Source organism: Malus sylvestris, chromosome 11 (genome assembly GCF_916048215.2).
Source record: "Malus sylvestris chromosome 11, drMalSylv7.2, whole genome shotgun sequence".
Classification (NCBI taxonomy): domain Eukaryota; kingdom Viridiplantae; phylum Streptophyta; class Magnoliopsida; order Rosales; family Rosaceae; genus Malus; species Malus sylvestris.
In genome coordinates this window covers 11441780-11456239 of record NC_062270.1, presented here as the reverse complement: position 1 = coordinate 11456239, position 14460 = coordinate 11441780, and the positions used below count along the sequence as shown (strand labels likewise).

Here is a 14460-nt window from a genome sequence, read left to right as displayed (position 1 = left end):
TCATATGGGTAAGCTAAATTATTCGCATTGAGCACTTGCATTAGTAAAAGTATAATGCTTAGAGACCAAATTTGTTAAACCAAATTTACAAACCAAATGATGTAGTTGTAAATGTTTGAATTATTGAGTAAATGTCAATTAACGTGCTTGTTTCTTATTGGTAACACATAATTTGGTTTATAAATGTGGTATTCCAAGCATTATCTCAAAAATTCTCATTGTGCACTCCAAACTTTTTATATTTAGAAAAAAAAAACATACTCGTGAAAAGTGTACAATAAAATTTTTAGAATGTCAATAACAATTCTCTATTTTTAACTCTATTTGATTTAGCACGACTATTTTCTTAAAAAAAACATTCGTTTACTTGCTTACTTTAAAAAACGAAGGATAACTTTGAAGCTTTCTTTTTTATTTAGTAAGGTAGTTTACTCACCATACGGAGTAAGGCTTTACTTCATGGCTTTAAACTTTAAAGTTGCCTAACTTGAACCTAAAGTTTTGGTCTTCATTGCTCCACGTACTTGTTTAGTTCTTAAATAATCCATATAGATTGGATAGGAGGAGGTTATATTTGTTTAGTCTTCTTCATAAGAACGATAAATTACAACAAAAACGCACGAGGGCATCCTTCTCCAAAAATGTCAAAGGAAGAGTACTATAAAAGATTGGATTTGGAGCAGTAACGGAAAGTAATTATGTTTATGCACTCTGATGCGGCTTGGATCCCCATCGATCTTCTTCCTCTCTAACAAAACACTTTCTTGAAACCACTTATTCAAAAGGAAAGCAAAACATGAACAAGGGCATGACCTTCAAAATGGAGAATAATAAATTCTTCAACATTGCAAAACACAAAGTTCCTCTTGTCAAAATTAGCGTAATTTTCAAACTTCTGTTTTATTTTGATTTATTCAATCCAAAGCTGATAGAAAAAGATAAAACTACATAACAAAACAAAGCATACAAAAATCTCTCCTCCATAATTAATTGGCAAAAGAGGCTACTCTTGGTCTCCAAATTTTCATTTTTGTTGTTAAAACTTTGTTTAATGGGATGACCATTTTGTACTTTTAATTTTGAAGATTTTTTTTAACAACCCATATTATCTACACTAAAAGGGAGGGGTAAACTTAGTCTCTCAATAAGCTAGCAATAATATGGTTCAAATTCGTTTTTTCTAGAATCGAACCTAAGATCTCTCACTTACAAGTGAAGAAGAAACCTACTAGATTGTAATACTAAATGACAAATTTTGAAGATTTTTAAATGAAGAAAATAGAAAATGAATGAAAACCCCTTTTTGTCTTTTCAATATATTTTCTTGCTAAAACCTTCCTTTTGTCTTGGTGGAGGGCCTCACCTACGACGTCCTTCATACAGTAAAGGAAAATTACTAATTAAAACGAAAAAGATAAAGCCAAAGGCAGAGCAAAAGCAGAGAGAAAGAAGAGAGAGAGAGACTGTGTTGGGTGGGGGGGACAGGCTAAGACAGTACATTACCAACACTCTCCACCCTCCTCTCTCTCTTTCTCTCCTCCCCTCTCTCTCTGTCTTCTGTTAAACAGTCGAAGTCGAAAAGCCATCACCACATTGGCTTTTTTTGCCTTTTGTTTCTGTGTTCGTATGCAATTGTCTACGTCTGCTGCTGCTTCTGCTCCTTCTTCTAACCACCTGTAAATGGGGGAGGAGGAAATGGAATCATACTTTGAATTCCTTGTTATCATTTGATAAACCACTTCTTCTTCTTGCTCTTCTCTCTCTCTCACTCTCAGCTTTTCTCTCTCCTTCACTCTCTGAAATTTTCCTCCAAGCCAAACATGATTTTCTTCTTCTTTTCTGTTCATCTCCTCTTTTTGCTTTCTGGGCTCCCTTCAAAACATCAAAACTCCTTGAAATGATTTGAATTTCACCTCCCCATTTCAAATTTTCCCTTTCTGCTTTCTGGGTTCTCCTCACTTCTCCCATTTGGTTACTCATTTTCTTGTTTTTGATTATCTTGTCAATTTTTCTTTTGGGACTGCTTATCTGGGAAGCACTTTTTCTTGAGCAATTCTGGGGAACATTCATGGAAATTGATCTGAACCATGCAGTGAGGGAGGTGGAGAAGAATGCTTATTGCAATGGGGATTGTGGCGGTGTTTGTGTTTATTGCTTGTCCTCTTCAACTTCTTCATCTTCTTCCAATTCATCCTCAGCTCCTGTGGCTTCCTCAATTTATCTGGAGCTTTGGCATGCTTGTGCTGGCCCTCTCATCTCACTCCCCAAGAAAGGGAATGTGGTTGTCTACTTCCCACAAGGCCACTTGGAGCAAGTTGCCTCCTCCTCTCCTTTCTCTCCCATGGAGATGCCCACGTTTGATCTCCACCCGCAGATCTTCTGCAAGGTTGTGAATGTCCAGCTGCTTGTGAGTAACCTTTCCATATGAAACTCCCAGCATTGTATTTATTTTGTTATTATTTTCTCAAATATTTTCTGGGTATTTAATTTGGTTATTGAATTTGTTGCTTCTTGAATTAACAGGCTAACAAGGAGAATGATGAGGTCTACACACATGTCACTTTGCTTCCTCAGCCTGAGGTATGATTGTAATAAACAATGAAAATTGGAGTGGAATTGTTCTATTTAATTCTTAACCTTTTATTGTTGTGGACTTGAAGTTTCTGTTGGAATGCTATTTTTTCGTAGTGGCTGCTCAATTTTATCGGTTTATAGCGGTTATAATTAGGATGTGGATTTTGGGTATTCTGTAGTTGGTAGGAACAAATTTGGAAGGGAAAGAGCTTGAAGAGTTGGGAGTGGATGAGGGGGATGGAGGATCACCTACAAAATCAACCCCTCACATGTTTTGCAAAACGCTTACAGCTTCCGATACCAGTACACACGGAGGGTTTTCTGTTCCTCGGAGAGCTGCTGAAGACTGCTTTCCTCCATTGGTATGAATAAATGCTTTTATATTTCTCTGTTTTCCATCGAAGGTTTTTCTATTTGTATATCTTTTAATAGAATTCTTCTTTTATCGGTAGGACTATAAACAGCAGAGGCCGTCTCAAGAACTTGTTGCAAAGGACCTACATGGGGTAGAGTGGAGGTTTCGACATATATATAGAGGTAAATCATTTAGAATTCCTCTTTCGGTTTGATTGATTGTTAATTTGGTATGATTCTGAGCGTATTACTCATCAGGTCAGCCAAGGCGACATCTGCTCACTACAGGATGGAGTATTTTCATAAGCCAAAAGAATCTTGTAGCGGGGGATGCTGTGCTTTTTTTGAGGTAACTGCAATTAATTGACTATTTTAGTTTCAAATTGATCATGGCTTAGGAATCACTCAAATTTGTTTCTCTACCAATTCAAAGGCTATCATCGATATTTTAACAGGTGAGAAGTAGCCAAAAATATGCCTTTTGCCTGAATGATGTTAATGGTTGATTCTTTCGGAGATTTCCTTGTGAAGGAGCTATTAATAATTACTAAGGATCATAAAAAGTGTTGATTGGCCATATTGTAGTTGGTTGAGCATACATATTTATTTTTCTCTGTAAAAGAATCTCTGCTGCTGGAATGCAAATACTTTTATGTCCAAAGGCGAAAATAGATTTCCGCACATTATAGGATGTAGACTTATGTTACGTGTACCTTGTACTATTATGAAAGAATATTATGTCTTTGGAACAAGACTAATTTAACTTCTATTTGAAGCTAAAAGTTTCTTTGATTTTGTTCATTGTCTGGTAACCTCGGTAACTTAAATACTTTACAATGGTCTTTGTAGGGGTGAAAACGGAGAGCTGAGGTTGGGAATTAGAAGAGCTGTTCGACCTAGAAATGGTCTTCCTGATTCAGTTGTAGGCAACCAGAATTCGTACCCTAGTGTTCTTTCTTTCGTGGCTAATGCGATATCCACCAAGAGCATGTTTCATGTATTCTACAGTCCAAGGTACTAGTACAATACTATTCCGCTTTACTTTTTGGTGATGTTAGTTTTGACACACAGTTTTTATGAACCCTTATATACTCTGCATTTTCGTACTTAACATTTTTCATTTGATCACTAAATGTGGCGTATCTGTATGATTGCTCATTTTTTGTGTATGATCTAAATATGCTTGTCCTGTTCTCGTGGTAAAGAAGCACAAACAATAGAAAACAAGAACTTGACGCGATTACTTAAATAAGGAGATGACGTTAATAATTTAGTACACTACTTTGTTAATACGGTTCCATAAACTAGTACGGCAAGTGCTAGTAAGTTGGGGTATTTCCACTTTTGGATATCACAACAGTTGGCATGAGTTACACGGAAATCTACTGATAATTCTAGTTATCTTTTAACTTCAGAATCTACCAGCTTGTTCGTCCTGTGTTTTGTGCAAACCGTTCTTTTAAGGTTTATTCTCTTTCGACGAGGCTTAAATATGGTTACTTTCATTCCATTGTATGCTTAATGAAGTAACCTCTCTTTCCATTGCTCAAATCATCTATCAAAAACAAAAACAGATTTTTTTTTTCACCAAGATTCGTAAACATGCATGGACGGGGTTATGCATTGACAGAATCTTTTCAAATTGTTTAAATTTCTGTGATGCAGGGCAAGCCATGCAGAGTTTGTCATTCCCTACCAAAAATATGTCAAAAGCATCACTAATCCGGTGACCACCGGGACACGATTCAAAATGAGATTTGATAGGGACGATTCACCTGAAAGAAGGTATTTATAAGTTGATTCAATGGCATGGCCAGCATGTTTTCCTTGTTAGACTTTTTATTGACACAGTACAGATTCTGGTTTCTTGTAGGTGTAGTGGTGTAGTGACTGGTATCACCGACTTGGATCCGTTTCGATGGCCAAACTCAAAATGGAGATGCTTGATGGTATGCTTCGTATTTTATCTTCCTTTTTAAAAACCGATAATGAACTGCATGCCGTGTTTTTCTGAGAGAGAGAGAGAGAGAGAGAGAGAGAGAGAGAGTGCTGAATTATTGAAATGCATCTATGCATGCACTGCATATGCACTTCGTGTAAAGAAATGACAGCTTCACAAACTATAGTTCTATTATTGTGGTGTTACATTTACACCTTTATTTGTTACGTTACCAGGTCAGATGGGATGAAGATATAGGAAATGATCATCAAGAAAGAGTCTCGCTGTGGGAGGTTGATCCTTCTGTTTCTCTCCCACCTTTGAGCATCCAGTCTTCTCCAAGACTGAAGAAACTGCGGACAAGTCTGCAGGGAACCCCACCCATCCCCTCCATCACTGGTACGATACTTCCCAATAACATTGCAAGCATTTTTTACATCATCATTGGTCCTCAATATGTGAATTTTCTTGCAGCTGGAGGGGCTGGGTTTAAGGACTTTGAGGAATCAGTTAAATCCTCTAAGGTCTTGCAAGGTCAAGAAAATATAGGTTTCATATCACCCCTCTATGGGGGTGATACTGTAAACCGCCCGCAAGATTTTGAGATGCACGCTCCGGCACATCTAAGTCTTGCATCAAATGCAACACAGAAGGCTACTATTGATGAGCTTATGAGGGCTCGCCGCACCCCCTACACAGGATTTGCGGAATCAGATAGATTTCCAAAAGTCTTGCAAGGTCAAGAAATATGCCCATTGAGATCGTTGACAGGAAAAGCAAATTTCACCCTAGGTGATTGGGAATCCAACAATGGTTGCGCACCTTTCAACGTTTATCAACCGCCCAAACCAAATTATTTCTCTCTAGCTTCTGGATCCCTTCCAAATATGTACTTTCCTTATGGTGACATTCACAGAGCTGGCCAAGATCCCACAATGTGCTCTAATGCTACCAACTTACCCAGAGAGAAAATGCAAATCGACCCATACTCTATGCAGATGGGAGTTGCAAGAAATGAAGTTGGAAGGCCAAATAAACCTTGTGAACATAAGACACAGGAGAGTACTTCTACCCTTCCCGCTTTAGTGCCAAATCCAAGAAATCCAAATGATAAAGACTATAACGGGACTGTTACTGGGTGTAAACTTTTTGGTTTTTCCTTGACCGGGGACAATCCCTCTCCAAACTCTCAGAGTTCCAGTAAGCGGAGTTGTACAAAGGTAAGCTATTGTAGCCCTCAAGTTGGTCTCTAAAATGCCATGCCTAGGACATCTTTGCCAACTGATGTTACATATATTGAGTGAAGGTTCACAAGCAAGGCAGCTTAGTGGGAAGAGCCATTGATCTCGCAAAACTGAATGGCTATGGTGACCTGCTGACCGAACTGGAGCGGCTGTTTGGCATGGAAGGCCTTCTTCGAGATTCTGATAAAGGATGGCGGATCTTGTACACTGATAGTGAGAACGATATGATGGTTGTTGGGGATGACCCATGGCAGTACGTCTCTCTCTCTCTCTCTCTCTCTCTCTCTCTCTCTCTCTCTCTCTCTCGGAAAGTAGAATTTTATATCTAGTTCTGCATTTATAAACTTATGTTTTAAGTTAATTAGCATAAATGTAGCTGTAAGTTTTGTTTCTGAACAATTCATACAAGTGCTTTTTGTATATGACCTTCCGGAAATGATGTGTTCTTGGTGCAGTGAATTTTGCAATGTGGTCTCCAAAATCCATATATATACCCGGGAAGAAGTGGAGAAGATGACCATCGGAATGATCAGCGATGATACTCAAAGTTGTTTGGAACATGCGCCGGTCATGCTTGAAGTGTCAAAGTCCTCATCCGTGAGCCAGCCGGATTCTTCTCCGACGGCTATCCGGGTCTAAAAATAATGAAATTCAGGGTGGTCATTGTGTTGTTGTAATCTTATATCTGCATATGCAAATAATGCACACCAGAACCTAATTATGTATTTCATGGAGTTCCTAGTCCTAAGTTATGTAGTTGCGGTTGTCGTAGTCTTGAAACCGAGACATGTTTGGCCTTCCGGAGATTGGCGTCTTTCCGATTGACGTTTGATTATGTAGTACTGTGACTTTGTATGAGCATGAATTGTTGATGTGTGCTATTACTCTGTAGGTTTCCAACATATTGGAGAAGATGAAACGATTTCTAGTAGGGTTTCTTTAGGATGCTTCCCTCCACATCAATGATTTATTCATGACTTTGGTTCAAACATTAAAGATTATGCTGTCTCTAACTGAAAATTACAGAGATGAAACGGAGTCCGGAGCCTACGACTGCTGAACCTCGCTACCACCACGGGTAAATAGAGTACGGTTTTACAGCGAAAGTGAAAAAGAAACGAAATTTCCGAACTTTCAGTGTTTTTATTACCCGAAGAACACTCTGATTCTCGTTTTCTGATCATGGATGCACCAGTTGCTACGATCCTTCGTGATTCTGCATTCTGGAATGTGCGAGTGAAAGAAACTCAACTGGCGGGCTGCAACACCCGGTGTATCTTGAATGCAGTGCCCGAGAGGCGAGAGCTGCACACATTTCAGCTCAGCAATTGAACATGTGCATTCTGATCTCACTATCCCAGCTCCGATCTCATACAGTTCGGCATCGCGAAGGAGACAGGCCAGTTGGGTACTCATTTACATAACCATTACCACCAAAACATTGTGTAGCCTGCAAAGTTCAAATAAACTTGTTCACGGCACTTGTAAAGTCATCATGCACAAGCCCTCATCTGTTTGTTGCAAGCATATGGATATACAAATCCCAGTTCTAGTTACGAAAAACCTCTAGGAAACAAATCACGTGAACGAAAATTACCCAACTTTATTAAGGGCATTCGAGCAATATGTAGAAAACTATTCGTCTGGCCAAGATAAGACTAAATTGATTGGCACGAATGAGGTTTATGTTTGAGTAAGAAAAATTACACATCTGCAGAAGTAAGTGCAGAATCTTTTACCTGCAAAGCAACCTGCGTGGCTCTTTCAGCCGTACATAGTATAACTCCAGCACAATCCTGAAAATTCGTACCTTGAAGAGTTATTGTTTGCAAATGCCAAGAACTTGTAAGATCACTTACTAAAGTGAAATAAAAAAAATTTAGAAGCCCCAACAGCAGTTACAGCACCTTAGGGTCAATTTTTCCGTTGTCACACTCCCTGGCAACAGAATACACGTAGGACCTGAAAACAATGGGAGGAGAGAAAGAAAGAGATGGATAACTCTGTTACCATTTGACTATTAGAAGAAAGAAAAAGCAGTCAAAAAAGGAATACGAATCCTTCACCTTGATGATTGCAAACAAGTATAAATGTCAGCAAAAGCAACTGACCAAAGTTAAGTTGGCTTCTGTACACCGAGAGATGGCCCTCTTCTTTCAATATTTTATAGTGCAGATAGAAAAATGTTTAAGCAAAGATGGAATTCGTATATTCTTCGTTAAATCACATTGGGCATCGTTTGAGCGGATACAGACTGTTCCTTTTGTGATTGAACTCGGATGCCTTGTTTGATCAGATGTGTTAGAGGAAGTGCAGAATTTTAAGAAATGGGTTCAGTCCTCCTCCTATAGCTATCATTTCCTCCATTTCTTCTTCTGTCCGACTCATATCCTTGACAGAATTATCACATAAAAAACAAACGAGAAGTTAAACCAAGCCATAAATATGTCTACAAATTTCATATCGGTCCATATACTCTGCTTCTCCAACAGATTTCATCATCTTAAAAGAAGAGTAACAGAAAAGTTGCCCAATCACTTGATAGATTAAATTAAAATAGCACATATCATTCGTCACTAAGTGATGCGTGAATCAAATGGCTACATGAACTGGACTCAGCAGTGGAACAACTCTCTCCAATGCAGCATTCAAGGGAAGGATGCACCGAAAGTTGTCCAAACTGCAAAGATGTAAATCAATTTCATCACGATCTTTCTATTAATGCCAACATAGCGGGTGAATTAACGATCAACTCCATAGTTGATGCATCTGCAGAAAAACCCCTCACCACCATTTCTTGAATAAGTCTCATAGCCCTTGATGTCTCGTAGTTACTGATAAACCCTCGGATAATTGTGTTGTACGTGCAATCATTTGGAGAACAATCTCTCTCTTCCATTTCTCTAAGCAACTTTTCTGCTTCACATGTCAGTCCCCCATTACAAAATCCACTGATCATTATAGTATATGTCCTGACATTAGGTTGAATTCCTTTTGATGATAAACTACAAAAGAGATCCCATGCATATTCAACTTTTTCAGCTCTGCACAAACCTTCAATAAGAATATTATAAGTTACAATGTTAAAATCCAACTTCTTTCCCTCCATCTCTTCCAACAATTCAACTGCCTTGGGAAATTGTTGGTTTTTACAAAGGCCATCCAATAACATATTATACGTTTGAATGCCTGGAAGTTGGCCACAAGCTTGCATTTGAGAGAACAAGTTTTGCGCATCTTGTGTTCTCCCCATCTTGCAAAACCCATCAATAAGAGTGTTGTAAGTAACCGTATTTGGAACAACTCCCTTATGAGACATTTCCAGAAAAATCATCCGAGCATCATCTATCCTTTTATGCTTACAATAGCCATTTATCAATATGCTATAAGTATGAGCATCGACCATGCACCCTTTGCTAAGCATTATTTCAAAAACCTTTTTCGCCTCGTCCATTTCTCCTCGCAAACAGTAACCATCTATAAGCGAATTGTAAGTAATTGTATCGGGTGCTATATTCCTTTGCGTCATCATTTCGACCACGCTCCTTGTTTCCTGGACCATCCCCTCTTTACAAAATGTATCAACCAAAACACTGAAGGTGCACACATCTGGAAAGATATGTTTACTCACCATTTCATTCAACAATCTTGTAGCTTCTTTCCAATTTCCTAATTTGCAAACTCCATGAACCAAAGAGTATAGGTAATGACATTTGGGGCAATACCCTTGCTCGTCATTTCTGAGAAGAGCTTCCATGCATCAACAACTTGAGTATCCTTGCAAAGACTGTCGATGATCGTGCTATAGACAACTACGTCAGGCTTGCAACCTCTTTCATCCATCTTCTTAAGCAACTGGATTGCTGCAGTGTTGTTACCTTTCGCGCAAAGGCCCTTTACTAGGGTACCGAAAGTAACCGCATTCGGCTTGCAATTACCTCCCTCCATCATTTTGTTGAAAAGTGCTGCTGCCTTAGACTCTCTATCCTCAAGAAGAAAGCCGTTGATTAGAGTGTTGATGGTTGCGACATCAGGTTCAAAACCAAATTTGAAGAATTTTCCCAAAATAGACAAGCTAAACCCCATTTGGTGCATATGGCAAAAGCAATTCATGATAATGTGTAAGGTATAAACATTAGGACGAATTCCTGACACAACCATTTGGTTATTCAAGGAGATGACTGTCGAGTAATGCTTCAACTTGACAAGTTGAGCCAACACTTGATTGAAAAGGACAACGGAAGGCAGAGGACGTCTTTGAAGCATTTCGTCGAACATATTGAGAGCATCCTCAACATTGGTGATTTTCACAAGCTGGTGGTGTTGGGTGTTTCGAGAGTGAAAGAAAGCCAAGTAATTGTTGAAGAAAACAACAACAGAAGAAGATTGAAGAAGACAAGGCAGCATACCTCTGAGTTTGAGTTTCAGTCTGGTGGTGCTGCTTCTGCTGCCATAACCAACCTTCAAAGAAGCAGCAGCAGCAATCGTTGCCCGCATCATCTTCAGCGATTCAGCCCGTTTTCTAGGGCCTAGCTCTTATGCTGCATAAATTAATTCAAATCCAACGGCCGGATGAAAACTAGTAGTTGAGAGGCATCGTTTGTATCACCGGAAGAAAACTTATGACAAATTTATATGGGGTATTATTGTTTGTTTTAGGCCATTACTTTATTTGGGACACTTGGCTACATTATAAACCAGGAGCTAGACAATTGTTTAGCCTAGAGGGGCGTTTGTATCAATAAATTAAAATAATAAACTTAAAACTAATAAATTATTCAGAAATTTATGTTAAAGTTATGTTGTGCACTTTCAATTGAATATGATATATGAAGAGTAATGTTAGGATGATCAAAATTTTAAATTAAATGTGCAAACTAAATGATGTGTAACGAATACGAAACTAGTATGTTAATCGACACTTAATTAATAATCCAATTATCTACAACCACATCATTTAGTTTTCAGATTTGGTTTAAAAATTTTAATCTTTCTAATATTATCCATATATGAATGTGGCTTCATTTTAAAAATAATTTCTTATATGACTATAATTTTAGACGAGATTATATTTAGCCATTTTAGTTGGAACCTTAAAGTGAGTAATGTGATGTATCTTTAGCTTGGGATAAAGGTTGGCATTCCTTATGGATTGAATGTGACTCCTCGCTGGTTGTTCATCTTCTTTCTTCATCCTCACCTTCCTTGACATCTATCCCTTGGAGGCTGTTGGTCAGTTGGCATAACTGTCGAGTTTTAATATCCTCCATGCAGGTTCTGATTTCTCATATTTTTAGAGAGGGTAATTAAGTTGCTGATTGTTTGGGCAATTATGGTGTTGATCACCTCGCTGTCCATTGGTGGGATTCATGCCCTCCTTGTGTTGCAACTGCTTATTCTCACAACCATCCTAAGCTTCATTTTTATAGGTTTTGCTTAAATAGGTTTTGAATTGTTGTTATGAATTCTTAAATGGTATGGGTTTGGCCTCATGTCCCTCCTGACATATTGTATTTTTCTTGTTTATCAATAAATTATCCTCAAAGTCTCTACCCATGATAGCAATGCTGGAGTGGGACGGACTTTGCGGTCAAATTTACATAAATAAAAAAAAATAAAAAAAGTGAGTAATGTGATGATGGATACAAGTTGGAATGCCGACATTCACCTCTCCCAGACCCTGCGTAAAGCGGGAGCCTTGTGCACTGGGTACGACCTTTTTTTTATTCCAATCAGTGATGTTGAAGATAAGCTGATTTGGGGCCCTACCTGTAATGGAGAGTTCTCAGTTAAATCAGCTCACATAATTCAAATTGATGATAACCAATGTCACATGTTTAAGGGACTACTTGACAAAATTTGGAAACTAAATATTCCTCACAAAATGAAATTTTTTGGTTGGTTGTTGGTGAGAAATAAGTTGACCACTAATGTTAAACTAAATAAATTCAACAATAGCATTTCTGAGTGTGGTAAGCATAAAGGTTTAGGACGCTGTTTGCAACTAAGAAGTTTTCTGCAAATCTCGTGCATCACTGAGAAGAGGCCAGTTCAATTTCTTCCGTTGAGTTCCTTTGGTTTGGAAGGGAGTGAAAGAAAAATTGCGATGGTGTGGCAAGGCATCTGGATACCGATGATCTAGCACTGGGGATTGCACAATTATGCGTCTGAAAAGAAGCTTCACAATACTCTTCCTTATGCTTGAAAATGTGTAAATTGGCTTCTGTATACTGAGAGATGGTCTTCTCTTCTTTCAATATTTCTAGTGCACATAGAAAACATATTTAAGCAAAGATGGAATTCGTAAATTCTTCGTTTAACCACGTCTGACATCAGTTGATCGGATTAGACTGGTCCTTCCGTGATGGAATTCCGATGCATCATTTGATCAGATGTGTGTATATTGTATCTGATGTTAGAGGAAGTGCAGAATTTTAAGAAATTAATCGAGTCCTCCACCTGCAGCTATCGGACTCATATCCTTTAAAATTATTTATAAATAATGTCCTTAACAGAATTATTACCAAAAAAATAAAGGAGAAGTTAAACCAAGCCATAAATATGTTTACGAATTTCATATCAGTCCACAAAATTTGCTTCTCCAACAAATTTCACAATCTTAAAAGAGCAACATAAAAGTTGCTCTATCACTTGATAGATAAAATTAATAACAGATACCATAAGTCACCAGGCGATGCATGAATGGCTCCTTGAACTGGACTCAGCACAGGAACAACTCCCTCCAATGCAGCATTCAAGGGAAGGATGCAGCCAAACTTGTCAAAACTGCAAATAAATTTCAACACGGTCTTTCTATAAATTTCAACAAAGTGGGATCTACTTTGTCTTTAGACAATAAATTAACGACCAACTCCGTAGTTGATGCATCTGCAGAAAAACCCCTCTCCACCATTTCTTGAATAAGCCTCACAGACTTTGATGTCTCGTTGTTATTGAATAACCCACGGATAATTGTGTTGTACGTGCAATCATCTGGAGAACAATCTCTCTCTTCCATTTCTCTAAGCAAGTTTTCTGCTTCACATGTAAGTCCGCCATTACAAAATCCACTGATCATTATAGTATATGTCCTGACATTAGGTTGAATTCCTTTTGATGATAAACGACGGAAGAGATCCCATGCATATTCAACTTTTTCAGCTTTGCACAAACCTTCAATAAGAATATTGTAAGTTACAATACCAAAATCCAACTTCTTTCCCTCCATCTCTTCCAACAATTCAGCTGCCTTGGAAAATTGTTGGTTTGCACACATGCCATGCAATAAAATAGAATAAGTTTGAATGTCTGGAAGTTGGCCACAAGCTTGCATTTGAGAGAACAAGTTTTGTGCATCTTGTGTTCTCCCCATCTTGCAAAACCCATCAATAAGAGTACTATAAGTAACCGTATCTGGAACAACACCCTTATGAGACATTTCCAGAAGAATCATCTGAGCATCATCTATCCTTTTACGCTTACAATAGCCGTTTATCAATACGTTATAGCTACGAGCATCAACCATGCAGCCTTTGCTAAGCATTACTTCAAAAACCTTTTTAGCCTCGTCCATTTCTCCTCGCAAACAGTAACCATCTATAAGTGAAGTGTACGTAATTGTATCGGGTGCTATATTCCTTTGCGTCATCATTTCGACCACGCTCCTTGCTTCCTGGACCATCCCCTCTTTACAAAATGTATCAACCAAAACACTGAAGGTGCACACATCTGGAAAGATATGTTTACTCACCATTTCATTCAACAATCTTGTAGCTTCTTTCCAATTTCCCAATTTGCAAACTCCATGAATCAAAGAGTTATAGGTAATGACATTTGGGGCAATACCCTTGCTCGTCATTTCTGAGAAGAGCTTCAGTGCATCAATAACTAGAGTATCCTTGCAAAGACTGTCAATGACAGTGCTATAGGCAACTACGCCAGGCTTGCAATTTCCTTCTTCCATCTTCTTAAGCAACTGGATAGCTTCAGTGTTGTTACCTTTCAAGCAATGGCCCTTTACTAGGGTACCGAAAGTAACCACATTCGGCTTGCAATTACCTCCCTCCATCATTTTGTTGAAAAGTGCTGCTGCCTCAGCCTCTCCATCCTCAAGAAGAAAGCCGTTGATTAGAGTGTTGATGGTTGCGACATCAGGTTCAAAACCAAATTTGAAGAATTTTCCCAAAATAGACAAGCTAAACCCCATTTGGTGCATATGGCAAAAGCAATTCATGATAATGTGTAAGGTATAAACATTAGGACGAATTCCTGACACAACCATTTGGTTATTCAAGGAGATGACTGTCGAGTAATGCTTCAACTTGGCAAGTTGACCCAACACTTGATTGA

The 14460-nt window shown here is 38.4% G+C and overlaps 1 protein-coding gene, 1 long non-coding RNA gene and 2 pseudogenes across 2 annotated transcripts in view; 2 read left to right on the top strand and 2 right to left on the bottom strand.

The window, feature by feature from the left end:
- The first annotated feature begins 1438 nt into the window (after positions 1 to 1438).
- On the top strand, positions 1439 to 7053 carry LOC126590823 (auxin response factor 4-like). The gene is made up of 12 exons (XM_050256336.1): positions 1439 to 2407; positions 2524 to 2580; positions 2754 to 2936; positions 3027 to 3111; positions 3187 to 3277; positions 3778 to 3942; positions 4594 to 4713; positions 4802 to 4877; positions 5104 to 5266; positions 5342 to 6087; positions 6174 to 6364; positions 6567 to 7053. The coding sequence occupies exons 1-12, from the start codon at positions 2069 to 2071 to the stop codon at positions 6748 to 6750; spliced, it is 2400 nt and encodes a 799-aa protein (XP_050112293.1). The 5' UTR covers positions 1439 to 2068; the 3' UTR covers positions 6751 to 7053.
- Positions 7034 to 10778, bottom strand: LOC126590826 (putative pentatricopeptide repeat-containing protein At1g12700, mitochondrial; annotated as a pseudogene).
- Positions 10779 to 12654: 1876 nt separating this feature from the next.
- Positions 12655 to 14460, bottom strand: part of LOC126590827 (putative pentatricopeptide repeat-containing protein At1g12700, mitochondrial) — a 46690-nt pseudogene continuing 44884 nt past the window's right edge.
- The window catches only part of LOC126590832 (uncharacterized), a 44083-nt gene continuing 43436 nt past the window's right edge, over positions 13814 to 14460 (top strand). Inside the window, exon 1 of the long non-coding RNA XR_007612171.1 lies at positions 13814 to 13934. This is a non-coding gene — a long non-coding RNA (uncharacterized LOC126590832). The remainder of the gene's footprint in view (positions 13935 to 14460) is intronic.